The 22,017-nt window shown below is 34.2% G+C and overlaps 1 protein-coding gene across 3 annotated transcripts in view; it reads left to right on the forward strand.

Annotated features, from left to right (window-relative positions):
- The window catches only part of PIR (pirin), a 92,623-nt gene that overhangs the window by 17,807 nt on the left and 52,799 nt on the right, over positions 1–22,017 (forward strand). For all 3 annotated transcript variants that reach the window (XM_051984473.1, XM_051984472.1, XM_051984471.1), the window contains exon 4: positions 21,223–21,306. In XM_051984473.1, the coding sequence (XP_051840433.1) occupies positions 21,223–21,306 (84 nt within the window). The remainder of the gene's footprint in view (positions 1–21,222; positions 21,307–22,017) is intronic.

Raw genomic sequence — 22,017 nt, forward strand, 5'->3', positions numbered from 1 at the left:
TTTTTCTTGGTAACTCATTGCTCTCCCAAATCTATTTTATATTTACCATTCCTGGTGCCTATTTTACCTTTTCATTTTGTCTATAACTTCTTCTCCTAAATAAACCTACTTTTTGGAAGAGTCATTATGAATTTGTCATATGTTAATTTTGAATTAGGGATTGCTACCTTGACCTCTTCATATATCTGTTTTTAAATTCATAATTCTTTAAAGATTTGTTTATGATGAATAATACTTAGCTCAACACATACAGTTTGCCCTGTAACATTTTGTGATTATGAAATCTATTAGTCAGAAAGCATTTTTTAAGCACTAACTATGCAGTAAGTCTATGTATTTGTCGTATTTGAAATTTGAAAAGGAATGGGAGTGAGGATAGGGAGGCATTTGAATTGAAAATATAGATATAGAAAAGATTATATTTAAGCTTGTTTTTCTAATAATATTATTTTGTTTTCTAAATATGTATACACCTCTATTTGTAATACTCAGATTATGTAGAAGCTTTGACATTTGCATCTAGCTAAAAGTCTAAAACTTGAAAGAGTGGTATTGCGTGTATTCCTCCTCTGAGTCAACATTGCATGCAAAGTTTGCTGGGATTAAATAAATAAATATGATTGTAATTTTCCTACTGGGCACCCTTGGGGAACAGACTAACTTTGTAGTGAACAAAACATGTTTAAGCTTGTACTAAGAAGCTGAAAAAAAAAAAACCTGTTTTAGCTTAAACAATGGGTAAAGAATAAGGTCAGTAGTAAAATGCACTTAAGATATATACATAGTTGTTTGGCTATAATCCTATTTTGACTTGAATAACCCAAACATTTTTAATTTAAAGGATAATTTCCAGATGCAAGCTTCTCCACTTCCCCTCCCATGTGAGAAACAGTATTAATTAATTTCTGGCTCTTGAAGTGCAGCTACTTAAGGAACTATTCCCTTCCTAAGCTTCCCTCTCACACAAAATGTGCAGGTCCATTGGTAGTATTTGGAAGGGTGTTGTCAGATTTTCAAATCTTTCTTTGTTCCTAAAACTTTGTTACATTGATAAAGAAATCCAGATATCTTATATGAACAGAAATAGGTAACTAGGTATTTATTGCGCTCTTTACCACTTCTGCCTCTTGGAAACAATCCTACTGAGATGGAATGCTCAACCAATTATCAGAATGCTTAATGCACATCCTGATGTTCAGCTGTGCCTGCTAGGTTACGAATTAGCTAACTCCTTAGGGAACTAGGCTTTGGGATACTCCCTATGTATTCTCAGCCAAATTTTTGAAATAATTAATATGAATAGACACTCTTTTTAAAATCCAACATTTGAACAATACAAGTTACTAGCTCATAGTTAATAGCCAAGTAATAAAGGTACTTAAAATTGCTTATCTTTTGCAGCTTTGTCCTTTAAATTGTAACATGGCCAATGGGGGGGGGGAGGATTACTTTCACCCTACCCCCAAAAAAGCCCCTCAACAAACTTTGTGACTCTTCTTGATCTATCCTTTGCATTTTTGATTAAAGGTATCAGAATCTATTAACCCAGCCATCTATAACTAGCAATTTGGGTGCTCTGGTAAACAGCAGGAAACATGTTCTTAAGGCTACATCTGAAGACAAATTTAGTTGAGTAAAAAGATGAGAGACCCCAATAGGCCATGTTCCCTTTCCCCTTCTCCCACAGAAAAATGGCTTCCTTTTTAATTAGCTAGGAATCAAATTATTTAACGAATTATTTTTGTTAACTTGTCATGAAACTGGTTTTTCTGTTGAGCTAAAGGAAGTCAGTGTTGTATGTCAAAGTCTGTTTATCTGTCCCTAGACCATTATTAGGAAATAGACATGTTTTGACCTAGGAAACTACATTTTTTATTCCTTTCACCTGAACTACCAGCCCTTTAAATTACATTGCCCACCCCCCCACACCCCTCATTAAATGCTATCTATAGGGCATTTTTTTTGGGCCATATTGTTTTTCAGTCATTTCAATGGTACTCAACTCTTTGTGATCCCATTTGAGATTTTCTTGGAAAAAATACTGAACTGCTTTACCATTTCCTTCTTCAGCTTATTTTACAGATGAAGAAACTGAGGCAAGCAGGATCAATGACTTACCCAGGATCACAAGCTAGTGTTTCAGACCAGATTTGAATTTAGGAAATTGTGTCCTTTCTGCCTCCAGCCCGAGAATTCTATTCTCTGTGCCATCTAGCTGTCCCATTTATTGGGCTATATTTCCTATCCATTGATCTAGACTAGGGGGTTTTAAACGCAGGTTCACTAACTAGCAAATCATTGGACAGATTTCAGGAGAGTCCATGAGCTTGAATGAAAAAAGACAAAACAAATGACATCTTAATTTTTAATAGTCTTTAATTGAAATTTAGCATTTCCTTCAATTATGAATCAAAATAAACACATTTTAAGAAGGGGTACATAGGTTTCACCCTGTCAAAGGGATCCATTATACAAACAACCTCTGCCCCCCAAAAAAACTCATTGAAAAGCCCTTGGCCTGGTAATTGTCTATTAGTCCATATTAACATAGATTAGGTGGTAATACAATAAGAATAGTTTTCTAAAATTTTAATTTTAAATAAAAGAAATTCTGTGAAGAAGAGGGGGAATAGTCCCATAGAACAGAGAAGAAAGCATGATTTTATGGAAAACATCCTTGATTTGAGTCAAGAGGAACTGGGGTCAAGTCCAAAATCTGCTATTTATGACTTTGTGACTTTGAATACCTCATTTCACTATTTCTGAATCTTAGTGGCCTTAACCATAAAATGAGGGGACCTTTACTAGATTACAGGGGTTGTTAATCTATTTTTGGGTCATGTTAGGCAGCAAGATGGTACAATATATCATATTGGGTTTAGAGTCAAGAAGATTTGAGTCCAAATATGGCTTTAGACACTACTTCTACAACCCTGGACAAGTCATTTAACTTCTGTCTGTCTTAGTTTCCCCATAAAATAAAGATAATAATAACTTGAACTTCACAGTATTGTGAGCCTTGATCAGAGCAGGAGTTCCTAACCTAAGGTCCATGGAATTCTTTTTGTTTTTAAAATATCTTGATAACTGTATTTCAAGATAGCTGGTTTCTTTTGTAAATCTATGTATTTTATTTCATATGTTTTATTTCTTGTTTTTAAAAACATCCTGAGAAGGGGTTCATAAGTTTACATATACATATACACACACATACATACACACATACAGAAAAAAGTTAAAAATTTCTGAACTTCACCTTTTTGTTGTTGTTTATTTGTTTGTTTTCTTTCCTTTTTCATGTTTTTTTTCCCCTTCTGATTTTTCTTGTTTGTTATGATGAATATGGAAACATGTTTAGAAGAGTCATATATGTTTATACTATATCAGACTGCCTGCTGTCTTGGGGGTGGAGTGGAGAGGAGAAGGAGAAAAATTTGGAGCACAAAAGTTTTTCAAAGGTGAATGTTGAAAACTATAAAATACTATTAAAAATATTTAAAACTCTGAACTAGAAGATAGCTGAAATTCCTTGAAGCTCTAAATATATGAAATGACCCACTCTACATCTTTGCATCTTGCTAATGTAATGAAAATATTAGCTGGTTTGTTGAGTAAATTAGTTACTGCTTGAAAAAATCAAAGAGACTCATTCTGACTCCTCAGGCTACTGCAAATTGATTTAAGGGTTGCATTAGCAAATTATTAATGGTGGTCTATTGACATACACTAGTATTTCTTTTAAATTTCAGCTTCTAGAATCATATTTTTGCTTCTGACCACAAATACAAATTAACACAAGGATGAAAACACACAATGACTTCATAAACTAAGATTTTAATATGCAAATACTCAAAACATGGACTTCCCATGGAATACCTGATCTCTCAAAGAGAAAGCCAACTAAGAGATACCTCTGAAGTTTCTCAACTTTGCTCTTATGTGTAGCAACTATTATTTCACAATTTTGGGTTGTGCCATATGTCTCTGACTTATCTATCTTGAGCTAAAGAAGATGGTGAATGTATGGTGAGCCCTGTTTTACAACCAATCATTAGGCAATTACCATAGGCCTTATTAAAACAAACTGGTTTCAGAGGACCGCTGGGTTATATTTCATTTGAGTCAGCAGAGGGCACTGTTAAGCAGGAAGAAATTCAAGAGAACAGTCAACTTTTTATTCACTAAAAAAGGATATTTTGCATTCAGAGTTCTATGGAATTAAAAAGTAGAGCCAGCTTTATCTCAAGCTATCCATCATCTCATATCTATCTGACAATATAATGTAATAAAATCCTTTATAATATATTATAATCTTATAATTCTTATAATCGAATAAGAAAGTTAATTCATATAGAAGGTAGAAAGAGGTACAATGGAAATCACATTGACTCTGGAAACAACACTTAAGTTCTTACCTCTTACACTTATTACTAGGTACTATTAGGTGACTATGGTGAAAGCACTAGACTTGGAGTTCAAATACAGCCTCAGACACTTACCAGCTATGTAATCCTGGGCAAATTGTTTAATCTCTCTGTGCCTTAGTTTTTTCATCTATAAAAAGGATAATAATAGTATTTATATCCCAAGGTTTTTGTGAAGCTCAAACAAGATACTATTTATAAAAGAGTTTTGTAAACCATAAAGTGCTGCATAAATGCTATCATCATCATCATCATCATCATCATCATCATCATCATCATCACCACTACCTGCATGATTCAAGGACTTCATGTCATTTTCCTTGTTTCAGTTACTCTTCTGAAAAATAAAGCTACATTAGGTGACCCCTAGGTCCAGTCTAAGTCTGTCTTATAATTCTAGGATTTTAGATGACTTCTCAGCACTGGGTCTGTGAGCCTAAAATTTATAGTTTATATGTCTAAACCCAACTGGCTAAAAGCAATCACTTGTAAAATTTTATATATTTTTTGCATACAAAATACTACAGTAATTTGGGAACTGGAAAAGAAAAAATTCTGGTGGTTATTTGAGAATTTGAATTGAATGATTCAGAAGTTTACGAATTTGGAAAGGCCTGAAATTTGAGAAGGAGAATTTGAAGAAGAAATGAGGACCCCAGGACACGTCTGGTGTAGCTATCAGAAAGTAGCTTACAGTAAAGTTTAATAGGGAGAAATAAGTTGGAAAAAAAGAGCTAAGAGTAATTAGACAAATAAATCATTTAAATTGTACATCCTATAGCTTATGGTCAAGAACTTTAATTTGAAGTGAGAGGAAATTTAACACTTCTTTTATGGGAATAAGGCAATGTGATGAAGCAGCAAAAACTTTTGAGTATTGAATCAGAGGATGTAGATTTGAATTCAGTTCTGTTATTATGTAAATGACTTTGAATAAGTCACTTTTTTTGTGAAATGAAAAGGTTATATTAAATGATCTCCAAGAATTTTTTCCAAGAATCCTGTGATTCTTCTGGTTTGTTTGTCTGAACCTATTTATCTAGATTTCATTGGTGAAAGAAGCTCTGATGAGTTACTCCTGCTACCAAAGCAGGTTGTCATTTTCTCTATAATTTATAGTTTTAAAAAGTTGCCTTGGGTACTAAGAAGTTAGTGTTTTGTTCAGGGTCCCACAGACACTGTGTCAGAGAAAGGGTTTGAACCTGTCTCTTCCTGATATTGGGGTCAACCCTTATCTCACCAGATTGCCTTTATGATCTTTTAAGTGACATAACAATGATGCTTAAGAAAGAAATTTCCAGCTTCTGATTATTCTTCAAGCTTCACAGTGGAGACAAAGGGACTTGGTCATATGCAATGGCTAAAGAACAATTCATTGTTAAGACCAGCTGCAGCAACAGGATAATGGCAGTGCCCATGAAAGGACTTAAATTAAGTTTTGCAGAAATGTTACAATATTCATGCCAAGAAAAGATATTCTCATTTCCCATTTTTGTTCCTTCCTATCAATCATTTCCTTTGTGCTCCTCACCTGTCACACATGAGGCCTATTTAGGCCCTTTCATGAGTGTAACCATTATCCTGTTGTTGCAGCTGGTCTTAACAATAAGAGTAGCTGGTATTTTTAAAATGGTGTTTTAAGGTTTGGAAAATACTTTCCATTCATTATCTCATTTATTCCCTTAGCCAATTGCACTTGACCTATTCTTTTGTTTCCACTGTGGCCTCCTACTTGGTAAATCTGAGTGGCTAATATTCATTTAGCACCTGCAGCTATAACTGCTTCCATCTTGAGATATCTATGTCAACAATTGTTAATGTTTATGAATATTGCCAGCTTGAGAACTGTGACTAGGAGAGAGCAAGGTTGCCAGCCAGTTACAGAAGAATATTTAGTGGGACATAATTAGAGATCACTTTAATATTTCCCTTTTATAAATGTGCATGTTCTATATAAACTATATCGAATTGCTTGCCATTTTAAGGAGGGGTGAGAGTGATGTGGTGTAGGAGAGCATTCATTTGGGGTTTAGCACCAAATGATGAAATTATAGTCACCAAATGTTGAAGTTCAGTCATGTGAAGAATTCACAATAGCCATTCTCTTTGGCAAAAACTAGGTTTATTTAGAAGAAGAGGTTACAGAAAAAATGAAGAGGTACAATAGACACCATAGAGTTGGGACAGCATATAGTTAGCAAGAAAAGAGATTTTAACAATTAATGATGGAAAAAGTTCCTAGTGGAACTCACAATTAACCAGGAGAAAGAGAAAATTAACCATGAGGTTGGAGCATGCCCTTAATTTGCAGGCTAAATCCTAAAAGGAATTTAGCACCCTAAAAATTTTAGTTAGCAAAAAACAAGAAAGATACCATTAGACAGAGTGCCATTGGTGCTGGTAAATGTTTAACAAATGGCTCTCTGGGGAAAATGTATGCAGAGTACACTTTTAAGTTTAACCTTCATTATTAATATTTTCTTTCTTAAGTCTAGACTTAGATGGTGATCAATTTAATCATATAGTTCCACTCTCTATAGAGGTTGACTAACATTAAGTCTAGACAATCAGCAAAGCAAAAATCAAATACTGATTTGTAACTTTGTTAATTTTCCAGGGTATAAATGCTTACACTGAAAATTAACAGTCTGCTCTAGTTCAAGCAGACTCTTGGACACCCTTATTTGCCTTTTTTAGATTCCACATAGCAATCATACTCAAGCATATCCATTGTTAGCTCCCTACTCCCCAATTTTCTAAAGATCAACAGTACTTGTACCCCATCTGTGAACACTTAAGATAGCTTCACTGTACGTATTTTGGGAAATTTTACATTAAGACACTATGAAATATCTAGAAAGAATGAAATGTTGAACAGTCCTGAGTAACAAATGAAGAGACTCTGAGAAGGTTAGGGTTAGTAGATATTTTTTATGCAAAGCATGTGACACAGGATGGGTCACACAGCAAGGATGACAGGCAACAGATAGATTCCCAGATTTGAAGATCGGAATCCACAGCAACATGAATAGTTGACCAGAAGACTGGAAACTCAGCTGAGCTAATGATCTGCTATGCTAGACAGAAATAGAATCATGGCGTATGATGTCAGTTTTGATGTTTGCTAGGTCTGGACTCTCAACCTGTTGAGTGAAGAAGGATATGAGTAGACCAGAATAGAAGGAAAACAGTCACAAATTTTAACATTTCAGATGGTGAGGAGAACTCTGCTTTACTCATTTTAGGGCTCATGAGGGGAACTGGCAGTTCTACTAAATATCCCATTGCTGTAGTGCAAATGAATTCCTAACAACTGACTCCCCCTAGACCTCAGCCAAGGAATTAAGCTTGATTACAATCAGAAATTATTTATATCTGAGAGGCTTTATTGTTGATATTCATAAAAGGAAAATCTAGTGAAATCAACTTGGGTCAAGAATGGAAATCATTCACTAAAGAATTCTTGGGTATTACTCAATATAAGAGAAAAATATATATATATATATATATATTTGAGTCACTCAGGTTAAGTGACATGTCCAGGATTACACAGCTAGTAAATGTATGAGTCTGGATTTGAACTGAGGTCCTCCTGAGTGGATAGATCTCCTGGTCTATCCACTGTGCCACCTAGCAGCCCCAGAGAATATACTTTCAAATTACATCAAATTGATTAAACAAGAGACAATTTGGCATAGCTGGACTCAGGCAAATCCTACTTCTGAAACATGCTAGTTTTGTGACTATGGGCAAGTCATTTAATTCCTCAGTCCTCTGGTACTAATTTACTAAAAAGTTGCAGAGAAGGTATTGGGTTTGTATTGATATAGTAAATTTCTAATATGAATGGAATCATTGGTCCATGCCCTAAACCTCCTTTCCCCCTAAATTTGAATCAAGTCTTAATTAACATGTCATTATATGAAAAGAATATCTTCTTCTAAATCTTTGTTTGCTTGTTTGTTTTTGACTAGATAAAAGAGGTCATTCCAAAGAAAGGCTCAAATCTTCCCTACCCTAATCACTGATTTGCCTCAGTCAATGAGACCTGCTAAAGATCTTAGCTGAAACAGATCAAGGTCTCCCACTGCATCCAGGGCCATCTCCAGTTTTCTTCATCTATTTTTTTTTTTTTTTTTTTGGTTACTGGACCCAGATGTCTCTGGAGTGGAAAGTGACCTTGCACAGCCCTCACTCACTTAAATCCAGTTCACTAACATGTCATGGCAGCACCTCCCTGAGGTCATGGTCCTTCATTCTCTAAGAGGACCAAAATGGCATGAGTATATTAGAGTCCAGTTGCAGTGTATCCTGCTGTGACTGATGAGAACTATATGAGCTCACAATATTCTTCCACAGGTCCGATATCAATAGTCTGTATGAACATTTATTTGGAGTGGATTCTCTCACTTAGTGAATCTTGCATTTCTTTTGGGCTAATCCAATTCTGCTTTGCTAATAAAGCCCAACACCTTTTCTGATGAGAGCATACCATGCTGGGTGGTTCTGTGCCAGTGTCTTTCATGTCATACAATCAATTCTAAAATTTTAAAGAGAGATCTTGAGTATCCTTGTATTGCTTTTTCTGACCACCTTGTGACTACTTGCTGACAGACAACAACAACTTGTGTGACTCTAGGCCACTTACTAAAATTCCCAATTTCCTTATTATGCAAAATTAGAATAGCAATAGCACCTGCATAGCAGAACTCTTTTGAGAATAAAAGTAGATAACTGTATTATAAAGCACTTTGCAAATATTAAAGAGCTATATGCATGTTAACAATTATTGAATTATTTATTATTGCAGAAAATATATAAAGAGAAACAAATACAAAAATATATAAGGTAATTTAGGAGAGAGGGCACATACAATTAGGGAGGCCAGGAAAGGCTTCCTATGGACAGAACTTCTGGCAGAATAGGTGAGAGCAGTACATAGTTTTTGGATAGAATTTTAACTTGTGGTAGTTAATAGGAATCAGCTCAAGATCAGAAACATTCATATAATATTAGAGTGGAAAAGGGTTTTAGAAAATTTTGATAAGATAATTATATGGTTAAGGAAACTGGAAGTCTAGAGAAATAATACTTTCCCAGATCACATAGCCAGCTAAGTGACAGAAAAAAAAATGGTGTGTGAGTTCTTCTGACACCTAATGCAGTTTTCTTTCTATCATAATACCATGCCACACTCAAACAAGATTCCACAACAATCATCCCCATTTCCTTCACCCACCCTCACTTTCCCACAGGCACTAAATAACATAGTGGAATGCTCACTGTAGATTTTGAATGACCATGATTTGTTCCTATTATTGACTCCATTTGGGATTTTCTTGGCAAAGATACTGGAATGGTTCGGCATTTCCTTCTAAAGTATTTTAGATGATTCATCTTTAATATGAAGAAATGGAAACAAATAAGGTTAACTGATTTGTGCAGAATCACATAGTCAGTAGATGTCTGAGGTCATATTTGAACTCAGATAGATGAGCTTTCTTGACTACAGGACCTGCATTCCATCTGCCGTGCTATCTAACTACCTATTTATACAGTATATAATAGTTGTTGAGAACCAGAGAACTTAGCTAGTACTTTCAGAAAGCACCTGTTTCTGGTTTTATAGTTCTTAATTAATCAGATACAGGTAATTCTTGAATTTAAGTATGGCAGTCTACTTTAATTTTCATTCACTCTTCCTTTGAGTGTTCCTCATTATTCTTTAGGATCATCTGGATTTTGTCAGACCTCAGAAGTACTTATAAGAAATTTAAAAAAATAACAGTAATTCATTTCCTTTGATATAGAAGTTAAAAAAGATTTCCTCAGCTTATGCTGGTTCTGAGCATTATAGAATTTTTAAAGTTAGAACAGGTCTTAACCATTATTTAATCCAGCTGCTTCCTTTTATAGGTGAGGAAACCAAGACCTAGAAATGTCAGCTATCTTTCCCAACATCACACAGCTGGACAGAACTAGGATTTGTCATGATTCCCTCAGGGACTTTCTACGGTACCTCAACACAAACACAATTCTCAAGTTACTTTCTCACTTCAAAGTTTTCAATGGCTCTCCTAAGATTATAAAGGAAATCAATATATAGAAGTACAGTTATCACTCAATATATGGTTGAAGAAAATGAAATCCAGAGAGTATAAGAGACTTACTTGTTCAAGTCACATGGGAAATAAATAACAGATTTAGGATTGGAATAAAGAATCCCTGAAATCCAAATCCAGGACCCTTGACATTCTGCCTTTCTGACATCCCACCCCATCTACTTGCTGGAGTTTAACATGAAAATTTTACAAGTTGCTATGTCTTTTCAACTTTGCTCAGTATCACAAAATGCTCTTGAAGGTTTGTGCATTATAGAAAGAAAATGAAAGACCATGAATTAAGATCAGAGAAAAATTTGTGCATGTATGCGAGGTTGGGGAGAGGATGAGGTGGGGATGAATAAAGAGCTTTAAACTGCAACCCAATTTATAATAGGTCACATTTATTTTAATGTTAAACTGTGGGCAGATACTATTATTTGCTGCTGTTAAGTCGCTTTTCAGTCATATCTGACTCTTTGATGCCATTTGGGGTTTTCTTGGAAGAGGTTCTAGAGTGGCTTGCCTTTTCCTTCTCCAGTTCATTTTACATATGAGGAAATTGAGTAAAATAAGGCCAGGTGACTTGCCTAGGATCATATAGGATCACTAGATCACAAATCTGAGGCCAGCTTTGCACTCATAAAAACTCCAGGCTCAGAACTCTTGGCACTATGGCACTACCTAGCTGCCTCAGATACCATTATACTCCTTAATATTTTCAAAACAAAAATGTCTATCCAATAAAATGATAACCTTAACCAATGGAAGATTTATTTTAAGTAATGTTCAGTATGATGGAATTTTGCTTTAACAAAAGAATTTGGATTGTCCCTTAAAATAACAAGATTTGACCTGTATTTTATTAAATGATGCTCTTAGATATCTACTTTCTCCCTAGATTAAAAAAAGAGTTTGAGTACAAAGGATAATAGGAAATGAGAAGAATAATTAATGTTCATAGCCTGTGGTTGCTCTAATAATTTTAAAATTATTTTTCATTAATGTTATATCTGAAATTGCTCTCTTGAAGTTAATTTTTTCTGACTTGATTTATCTTTTCATTTTAAATATTTTTATCAGCAAAATATCAGAATGGGAAGGGATGTTCAGTGCCATCCAGGGCATCTGAATGAGAAATCCTTCTTAAATATGAGCAAGAAATGGTCAGACTCAGCCTTTGGTTATGTTTTCCCTCCAGTGAGAGAAAACTTGCCTCCAGTAGCAGCTCATTCTAGTTTTGAATAACTTTAAATATTTTTTACATGAAATGAAAATAGCTTCTTTTCTACTTCATTACATTTTATAAATAGATTTAATAATTTCTGACAAATGACTGCATTTCAAATGATTATAAGGATAGTAATTGCTAGCATTTATTTTTGTTTTTCATTGTTTCATTATTTCAATCATGTCCAGCTTTCCATGACCCCATTTGTGGTTTTCAGGGCAAAGATACTAGAATGGTTTGCCATTTCCTTCTCTGGCCTATTTACAGATGAGGAAATTAAGGCAGAGTTAAATGACTTATCCAGGGTCACACAGCTAGTATCAGAGGCCAGATTTGATCTCAGGATTTCCCAACTCCAGGGTCAGTGATCTTTCCACTGGGCTACCTCATTGTCCCTAATTTATCTAAAACGTCAGAATTTGCAAAGCAATTTATGTCTAGTATCTCATTTGTTTCTTACAACAACCCTGTGAGATAGGTGCTGTTATTCTGTCCATTTTATAGTTGATGAAACTGAGGCAAACAGGGTTAAGTAACTTGTCCACAGTCACACAAGCTAAGTAAGTGGCTGAGGCAGAATTTGAACTCAGGTCTTCTGACTCCATATCTGGTGTTTCATCCACTTTTCCAGCTAGCTCTTCAAATATTTGAAGAGAGCTTCTACTAAGCCTTCTTTTCTTGAAACTAAATATTTCAAGTTTCTTCAACTGATTCTCATATGGAATGGTGGACTCAAGACCCTTCACTCTCTTGGTCTCTTCTTTTGCCTTTGTTAAATATTCCAGTTATGAACTACCTAGAGGAGAATACAGATACTTTGCCTCAGTGCTTTGCCTCTCTTTAGCATTAGATTCCAATAATATATTTGAATAAAATGACATTTATGATTGCCATACACTAAAATCCCATGATTTTTTTTTTTCAAATGAACTGCACTTTAGCTATATCACTCCCTATCTTGAGCATGTGAAGTTGATTCTGTGGAATGTGAGACTTTACATTTTTAGCTATCACATTTTATTTGACCCTACATTCCAGCCTGTTGATGTCGTTTTGGGTCCTGTCCATCACATCTAGTATGTTTGCTATCCATTTCAACTTATGGAATATTCTAATTTGAGAAACTTGCCATCCAGGACTTTATTCAAATCATTGACACAAAAGTGAAGTGACTTTGGAGGCAGGCAGCTCCTAAACCTGACATAGCAATGTTATACTGTAGTGATGGCACCATTTTTGTTCTCTTTTTTTTCAGTTCAAAGATCATTGTCAGTAGTAGAGAAAGCAGAAGCAAACCAAAGATGGAGAATCTTTACCTTCTCTATTCCCATCAACTTGTCAGTTGATTATTCTTTCTTGATCCTCATCTTTTCCCTAATGCATGGCATCATGGAGACTTTTCCATCACTCCAGTCCTTCTACTTTCCCAAGATTATTTTTAACAATAGTATTTATAAATATTTGAAAAAATCTGCCTCTGATACTTAAGTTCACTTTTTCATCACCCTTCTTTTTCCATGTTTGAAAATGTAAGTTAGTTTTATCACAGATTTCGCAGCTGTTTGTTTTCTATTTCCGAATAGAAATGTGTGTGCGTATATGTGTGTGCATGCACACACGTGTGAATGTAGACACATGAGCTGATATTTTCTTTGTCTTGGAAGCTTTCTGATTTTGTAGCTTTTTGTCCCATTCTATGAACCAAAGCCAACACATACATTATACTTTTTTCTTCCTGAACTAATAATATCATACCAACATCATTGTTGGTGCTATAGACTATTGACTGTTTCTGCCAATGTTGAATAAATAGACTAAGAATTATTCTCTTGTTTAGTATGAGTTTTGGAGATATGTTATAGAACATTTTCATAAGAAGCTCACATTTCCATAGAACTTTACAATTTGGAAAAAAAATTGCTCTTAATGACCTTAAGAGGTCATTGTGAGGGAAATGATTACATGCATTTTTATTTTCATTTGGCAAGCTGAGGATATATGTTGTGTGACTTTCTTATGACTTTCCTTCAGAGTCAAAACAATAAATTCAGTAGTCCTAACTTTAAGTTGAGTGTCTTTATCATTTTGGCCACTCAATAGAACAAAAGAATTACACTGCTTCTTGTCACAAAGAAAGTGGGTCTTGGGAAGGACTTCCTTACATCTACTTCCCAAATCCATAATGCAACACAGGTATTTTCACAACTAGATGAAAATAAAATATTAGCTTCTTGAAAAGATATTTTTATAAATATTTATCATTAGATTGTAAGCAATTGAAAAAAGATCAGGATTTATACAGTTTTACCCCTTTCAGATTTTTATTTTCCAGTGCAAAGGAAAAATAAGAAGTGCTTATACTTCTTTATCCTTCAGGAGGTGTGAAAAAGTTCCCTGTCAATTTGATGAAATGATAGGAGTGACTAACCATTGTCTGCTGAATATCAACCAGTCCCCTGATGGATTTAGGGGAAAAAAACCAAAATTGAGAAGTTTGTCAACTTTGACAGTGAAGAAGAGAGCTAGCTATGGAAGAGCTCAACTCTTGAAAGGAAATTAGTCAGAGCTTTTTCCTTTGTATCTCTTCCAGAATGCAGTAAAATAGGGAGGGATTGCTCTTGCTTCCGCAATAGTATTTTACAATGGCATAATTTTCCTAGACACTATCTTCAACAAAGATTATATCTGTATAGCTTGACTATCGGAGTTGAATTGAGTTTGAGTGACAATAAAGTCAAACATCAGTCAATAAGCATTTATAAAGTATCTACTATGTGATAGGAACTGTGTTGAGCACTGGGAGCTACAGACCAGCAGAACAACCTGCCAATCAGAGACTCTTCATCTGGATGAGCGGGAGGACTATTTTAAAGACACAAAGAGTAGCATAAAGAAATTGGTGCCCACCTGTGTGGAAGATGAATTGCCCTGGCCATCTATATTCCTTCCCTATTTGTGTTCCTCTCTATATCTTGTATATATTCTCTCTCTTCCCACTGAGACTAAATATATTTGTGGGAGAGTGTGCCTCAGATTAAAGAGGTGCCTCTTTTTCACTATGCTTATTTCAGTATATGCCTTTGCTTTGAGCTAATCATTTCACCTGGCTATTAAAAGTTGTGGCAATTAAAAAGGTTTGAAAGACATAGGTTTCGGTAATTTAATAATTTTATTAATATGGCCAACAATTTATTAATAAAAGAATGATCATTTGGCTATCCTTCTTAGACTAAACACAATCATGGGCAGCTAAGGGCTTATATGTTCTTTTGGAAGAGGAATGACAATCAACTCTGGTTAACAATTAATTAAAGAAAGCGTATTACAGTGAGGGTCTGAGAATGAAATTATGTTATCCTTGACATAGGAATTATTTCTATACCCAGACTACCATTAGCCTTGGACAATTAATTTAAAGAATTCATACTCTATCCTAGCCTGAGCAGAACACAATGGTTACCCCATTCATGTGGGGTTTGAACAAGAAAAATTAAAATAATCTCATTATCAGCTATATTATTCAAGAAACTGAACTTTTAAAAATCAGAATTTAGAAAATGGGGAAAACTCTGAATCTCTCCAAATAATTAGTTATTAATAATAATTTCTGTCAAGATAAAGGCAACAATAGGAGATTGCTTTCAGAGTTTTATGAACATTGAACTGTGGAATACCTTGAGCCTAGGGGTAAATGTCTGTTCTGGAGGGAACTAACCTATGAATGTAAATCAGGGAGGTGGGGTTAACTTGATGTTGCTATATTACTCCTCCCCATGCTTCAAGTAGAGCTGACCCTACTCTTGCACATGCGACAATTCAAGTAAAATAAGGGAGGAAATTGTAGAGAAAATGGTGATCCAGATAAACCATTCTGTAAAGCCTTGGACAAAAGCAGCTTTAATTATTGTTACAAATAGGCACTGATAAATTTAGGAAGGTAATGTACCTAACATTCTTTCTGTGTCATTATTTGAAGAACTCCTAATGAGAATTAAAAGGAAATTTCTGAGTCCCTAGATTATGCAATTAAATTTTACTACAAAGCACATGAAGAAAAGTGATGAATTTCAATTTGACACAAACTTCAGTCTTATGTGAATCTTTGACATCATGCCCATGTGGTAAAAGTTTGATTGACTGAGGTGTGCTATAGTATTCTGTTTGAGAGCACTTGCAATACCCAATATTTTTCCTCCGTATTTTTTTCACAGGTGATTTTCCCCCATACTCTTTAAGAAGTATTTTGATTATCATCTGTCCAGAATGCTGTCCGGGGGATTCTTGCTTTGAATAGGAGGTTAGAATAATTAGTTGAAGGCTAAAGGTCTTTCTGACTTGACAGTTTTTTTAGTTCTATGATTTTTTTTTCTGGTCATTTTCCCTAGCATTTTTGTTGATATGACACATTATTTTGGTCCCCTTTCCTCTTTGTAAATTTACCAATTACCAAAGTCCTTTACAAATGTCTAAGGACTTTCTTGGAACAAAATTCTTAGTTCACTATTTAATCCTATTATGAGGTCCTTCCCACTTGGCCACTTGTGTCTTTAAAAATGAAAAGAGAGATAGAAAACTACCTCGGATTCTCCTTTTTTTGTTCCTTTCATTTGTCAGTCTTTAATGTCTTTAAATAAGAGAGCAAGTAAATGACTTTGTAGCATCAAGTCATTTAAAAAATTTGACTAAGATAAAAATGTAAAAACAACTCTTTTGTATAGCAGTTTAAATCTTCTTCTTGTAGATTAAATGTCATCTTTCAGTACTTAAAAAGATTTATGATTTCTTCACTTGAAGATTCTTTCCTCTAATTAGATTACATCCCGCCAATGCATTATTAGATAGTCTTCATGAATTGCTATCATTTCTAATATTCCAGTAACATAATCATCCTATTTAAAATGTGCAGTGATCAAACAATATTTCCAAGACCATGTTCCTCTTTCAGTAAATTAGGAAATTCAGGTTGACTGTTGGTTAAATCTAAAAACCATGAAGAGGCCAGATTAGTTCTACCTCTCCCATTTCCTATAGTACAATTTGCTAAATCTTGGGGGAAAGGGACAACTTTAAAGAGTTTCTGTTTGAAGTAGGAAATCCTCACTAAATTAATATGGGTTTGGGGATGTTTTGTCCCAATAAAGTCTTCCAGAATTGGAGAAATTGAAGGGGAACATCATTTTGAGCATTTGTAATAAACAATTACATTTTTATTAATTGGAATTTAAAGTAAACGAATGGCCTAAGTATTATTTTAAATGACATTTTTGTCTTCATTTCACTAATGACTTTCAATATTACTTTTTTTAAAAATTATTTTTAATTTGAATACAAAAAAGGCATACAAAAAGAATATTTTCATGTATATAGCATACCATAAAGAGAGGATTCAGCATAAAAACATGAATTTACATTTTACAGTTTACTTTTTAAAAAGCAAGTATGTAATAAATAATACTTATCATTTTCAAAATTATCTTGCTTTTTGTGTTTCCTTTAAAGTTTTCTTATATGCAAAGAGATATATATATTTAGGAAATATTTAGTGATTTATTTTTAAATTAATTGTTGTCATAGTTTTGACATCCATTTGATAGAAAAGTTTGTGTGACTAAAGCTCATGTCACTTATCTTCCTCTGCCTCAGTTTCCTCAATTATAAAATAGATATGATAATAGTACCTAACTCACAGGGTTGTTGATCATATCCCCAAAGTTCATACTTCTATTTATCAGTTTGTTTGTTTTTTTTCTGGACTAGAATAGTATGTTTCTTCATAGGTCCTTTATATTTGATTTGAGTATTTATGATACTCAAAGTGAATTAGTTTTTCAAAGTTGTTATTATGACAATGTTTCTGTTACTGGGCAAAATGTTCTCTTGTGATGCTCATTTAACTTTCATTATTTCATGTAAGTCTTTTCATGTGTTTTTCTAAAATCAATCAACTCATCTTTTCTTATAGCACAGTAGTATTACATTGAAATCTATACCAAAACATGTTTTGCTGTTCTCTAATTGAAGGGATTCCCCTCAATTTCCAGTTCTTTGCTACCACAAAATATTTTAAGCATATTAGTTCTTTTCTTTTCCTCCCAATCACCTTGGTAAAAAAAAAAAATCTAGTGGTGATGTATTGCTGGATCAACATGTAAAAAAATTTTATAAATTTTTGGGCATAATCCAGGTTGTTTTCCAAAATAGTTGGTTCAGTTCACAGTTTTACCTACAATGTCCCAGTTTTTCCTTATCCCCTCCAACATTTGTTGTTTCCTCTTTTAGTCAATCTGATAGGAGTAAGATAGATAACTCAAAATTATTTTAATTTGCATTTCTCTAATCAATAGTGATTTCAAACTTTTAAAAAATATAATTATATATAGTCTTGATTTCTTCATAGCAAAACTGCCATAGCTAATACATATATATTTTTTTTCTTTATAAATTTAAGAAATATTTAGTGATTCATTTTTAAATTAATTGTTTTCATAGTTTTGGCATCCATTTGATAGAGAAGTTTGTATGACTAAAGCTCATGTCACTTACCTTCTTCTGCCTTAGTTTCCCTCAAATAAAATAGATATGATTATAGTACCTAACTCACAGGGTTATTGATCATATCCTTAAAGTACTTACCACAGTATCTGCACATAATAAGTACTATATAAATGCTACTATTCATTACCTTCATCACACCTTTCTAATAATTAAGTTATTTTTTATTTAAATGTCAACTAAGATTAGTAATGTGCATTTTGTCACATTCTGTTAAACCTAAAAGATGTATTCTAGAGGATCCCAATATCTTTTTCTTTCCATTCACACAGGCTCTCATTACCTCTCTCTGACTTTTGCATCAGCCTCCTATAATGCCTCCTGGTTTCCAGGTTGTCCCTGCTCTAGTTCATCCTTCACATAACCCATTTTAAATATTTTGTTATTATTCTACCTATTAATGCAGCTTTAAATTATTTTTTTTCTGTATGTGTGGGAAATCTGGGCTGCTTTTAATGACTTATCAGACTATCATATTAACTGGATATGTGATAATTGTAATAACTCTCTTGATACTTATTCCATTGTTCCACATTTGGCAGAAATGGTCTTTGAGGGAAAAATAGGTCTCATTTCAAAACTTCAAGTGATGTTTGCTTGGAGCCTGCAAATTCTACCATGTAGCTGAACTATGAATGAGTAAACAGAATTTTTTTTGTGAAAATTCTGAGAAAAACAAGGCTGAAAACACTGGCTTAAAAATTGTTTTTGGAAAGCCACAGTGAGACATATTGACCCCACATTCTAAACTTCAGAACAAGTTTTCACTATGACTGTGTCTTAGAGCTGCTTGTGGTTTTAAATCAGATGTAGTTTACTGCAATCTTTCAAACCTGTTTAGGCTGATGGATACTTTTTTATGTCCTCACAGATGAATTTTGTAAACTAGCACAAAATGAACAAAGTGTATTTGTCCAACCTAATTATAGACGTACAAAGCAAACTACCATTATTTTCAACTTTAAGGTCAAAGATTTAAGGGGGAGGGGGAGATATTTTACCATAATCCATGAGGTCCGTTGAAAATGAGGAAGGAGAACATAGGAAAGAATATACCCAAAGGAACCTGTTGTTTAATGGATATTAAAGGTCACTACAGCACTGCAGATTGTGACCCATTCTTCCTTGTCCATTCTGAGACAATTTTTCATGTCCTTCCCTCAAAAGGTTCAGTCATAAGTCAAAGCTTTACTCACTTTCTCTTAATATTGTGAGCTTATTAGTGAAGCATGTGGGTGGCCCATATGAAGTTTTTCCATCATACCTTATTCTGATAACATCTATAGAATCACAGAGAAGAAAAGCCATGTGGCAATTTAGTCCAAACCCTACATGAATGGAATCTCTATAAGTAACATCAACCAGTGATTACCTACCTCCAAGAAGGAGAATCCAACACCTCTTAAGTAAGCCCATTCCTCTTATTTTATTGTTGTTCAGTTGTTTCAGTCATGTCCAACTCTCAGACCCTATTTGGCATTTTTTTAACAAAGATACTGGGGTGGTTTGTCATTTCCTTCTCTAGTTCATTTTACGGATAAGGAAACTGAGGCACACAAAATTAAAGTTTTTCTTGCCTAAGGTCACATAGTAGTAAGTATCTGAGGACAGATTTGAATACATGAAGTTATCTCTTCGTTCATTCAGGCTCAGCATTCCAAATCCAATGCTCTATCCCATTCCACTTATGAATGATATTAATTGGACAAAAATTGAACTCTTTTCAACTACCAGCCATGCCTGCTGAGATAAAAAAAACAACAATGCTAATATTTTCTCTACAAGTTCATCAAATTCTTAAAGACAATTGTTCTGTCTCTATAACCCTCCCTTTGTCCAGACTTCTTTTCTCTAGTGCTTTCAAATAATCCACATATGACATGAACTTAATGCCAGTACTATCCTGGTTGATTTCCTCTGTCAACTCTAATAGTGTTCTTTTTAAATTTCTCAATGTTCTTTTAAAACTATAGTGCCCAGAACTGAACAAAATACTTCAGATAAGCTCTAATGATGCCATAGTACAGTGTAATATCATCAAACTATTCCTGAAAGCTATTTCACTTAATGCAAGTCAAAGTCACATTAAGGTTCTTTTGGCTGCCAATTTATTACATTGCTGACTCAAGGAGGTAGCTAGGTCGCACAGTGGATAGAGAGATGGACCCTGGAGTTGTCCTTAGCTTCCTTCACCAGCCTCAGTAGCTTCTGAGCTTTAACACTCCTAGCAGTACTTTTGCAAGACCATGTATGCTTTTGTCTTCATCCTGTTACCTACTTTTGCTTCTGTATTTTGCATATTTTACCAAGACTTCATAATCACTAGCAATGCTTTTTAGTGTCTTTTTGGCAACATCATTTCTGTGCATGTGAGTCACTAGAAGTCACTAGCAATTGCCATCTGTTTCTAAATCTTGGAAAGCTTTTTGTTATGTCTTGAATGAATATTGTGATAAGGTTTGGGGTTCTTGTCGTTGCTGTGGTTTTTGTTGTTGTTCACTAAAAGCAGGGAGTAACTAGTACAACTACTGTTTTCTTCTTCCTTTGACCATTCATTACTGGATGATCTCTTATCTGAAGGCTTCTGTGGCTCTGTTATATTATTCTTTGAAGGATGAAAAGTTTTTTCTTACTTGCCTTGTTATGCCGGCTACCTATTTACCTTTACCTTTTGTTTTGTTTTAGATTCTATCCCCTAATTCTTCTAAGGTTTCCATTGATTTTCCTTAATTCTTTTTTTAAATCCTTCTTAAATATCCTTGATCCTGTTCTTCTTCCCAACTAGAAATTGAATCATAGAATATCTGAGCCTGGTGACTAGACTTAATAATGGTTAGCACACTACTTTAGTAGTTAGCCATAATCTATATTGTTAGCTAACTCAGCTTCTAAAAGTTATTTTTTCCTCTTAAAGGTGACTTATGTACTGGAAGGAGGCAGCACAGCCCATGAGGATTTCTGTGGACACAGTGGTAAAATGGACCCTGGTGACCTGCAGGTATGGCAGAGGGGCAGCAATTATTGTCAGCTTAATGTTGAACTATTAATTTATCTCCAAGTTTAAGTGATACACCCTTAAAATTTTTTTTTGGTGCTGATTAGGAAAATGTTAAATCTAAAAATCTCAATTACTATGATATATTTTCTTCATAGGGTGTTTCAGGAATTATTTTTAATGATTTATTTAAATGACAAATATTTTGATACTTTTTTAATGCATGAAATTTTAAAAAGAAACATTCAAATACAATTGCTTTTCTCTCAACCACCATCCCTGCTCTCATGTCCAACTAGACTCTAGCATTTCTCCTAGCAAGACAGTATTTAATCTGAAATCTGGACAAAAAAACCAAATATCACCCTATGCTATGTAAAGTGTATGTATGTATGTATGTATGTAAGCATGTATCTGTAAATAAAGGGATGTGATACTCTAATTGTTCTACATTAGTCAATACACTCCTAGAATATTTTGTTTGGTTCTGACCACAACATTTTAATGGAGGCAAGTTGGAGGACATACAAAAGAAAATGACTAAGATGGTAAAAAAAAAAAAATCACAGGACCACAGATTCATAGAATCTGGAAGATTCTTAGACACCAGGTAGTTCATTCCTTTCCCCTCATTTTACAGTTGAAGAAACTGAAGTACAAGCAATTAAATGACTTTCCTAAAGTCACACAGTTAGCAAAGGAGTGTTTCTGACC

This window comes from Antechinus flavipes, chromosome 3 (assembly GCF_016432865.1).
Source record: "Antechinus flavipes isolate AdamAnt ecotype Samford, QLD, Australia chromosome 3, AdamAnt_v2, whole genome shotgun sequence".
NCBI lineage: Eukaryota > Metazoa > Chordata > Mammalia > Dasyuromorphia > Dasyuridae > Antechinus > Antechinus flavipes.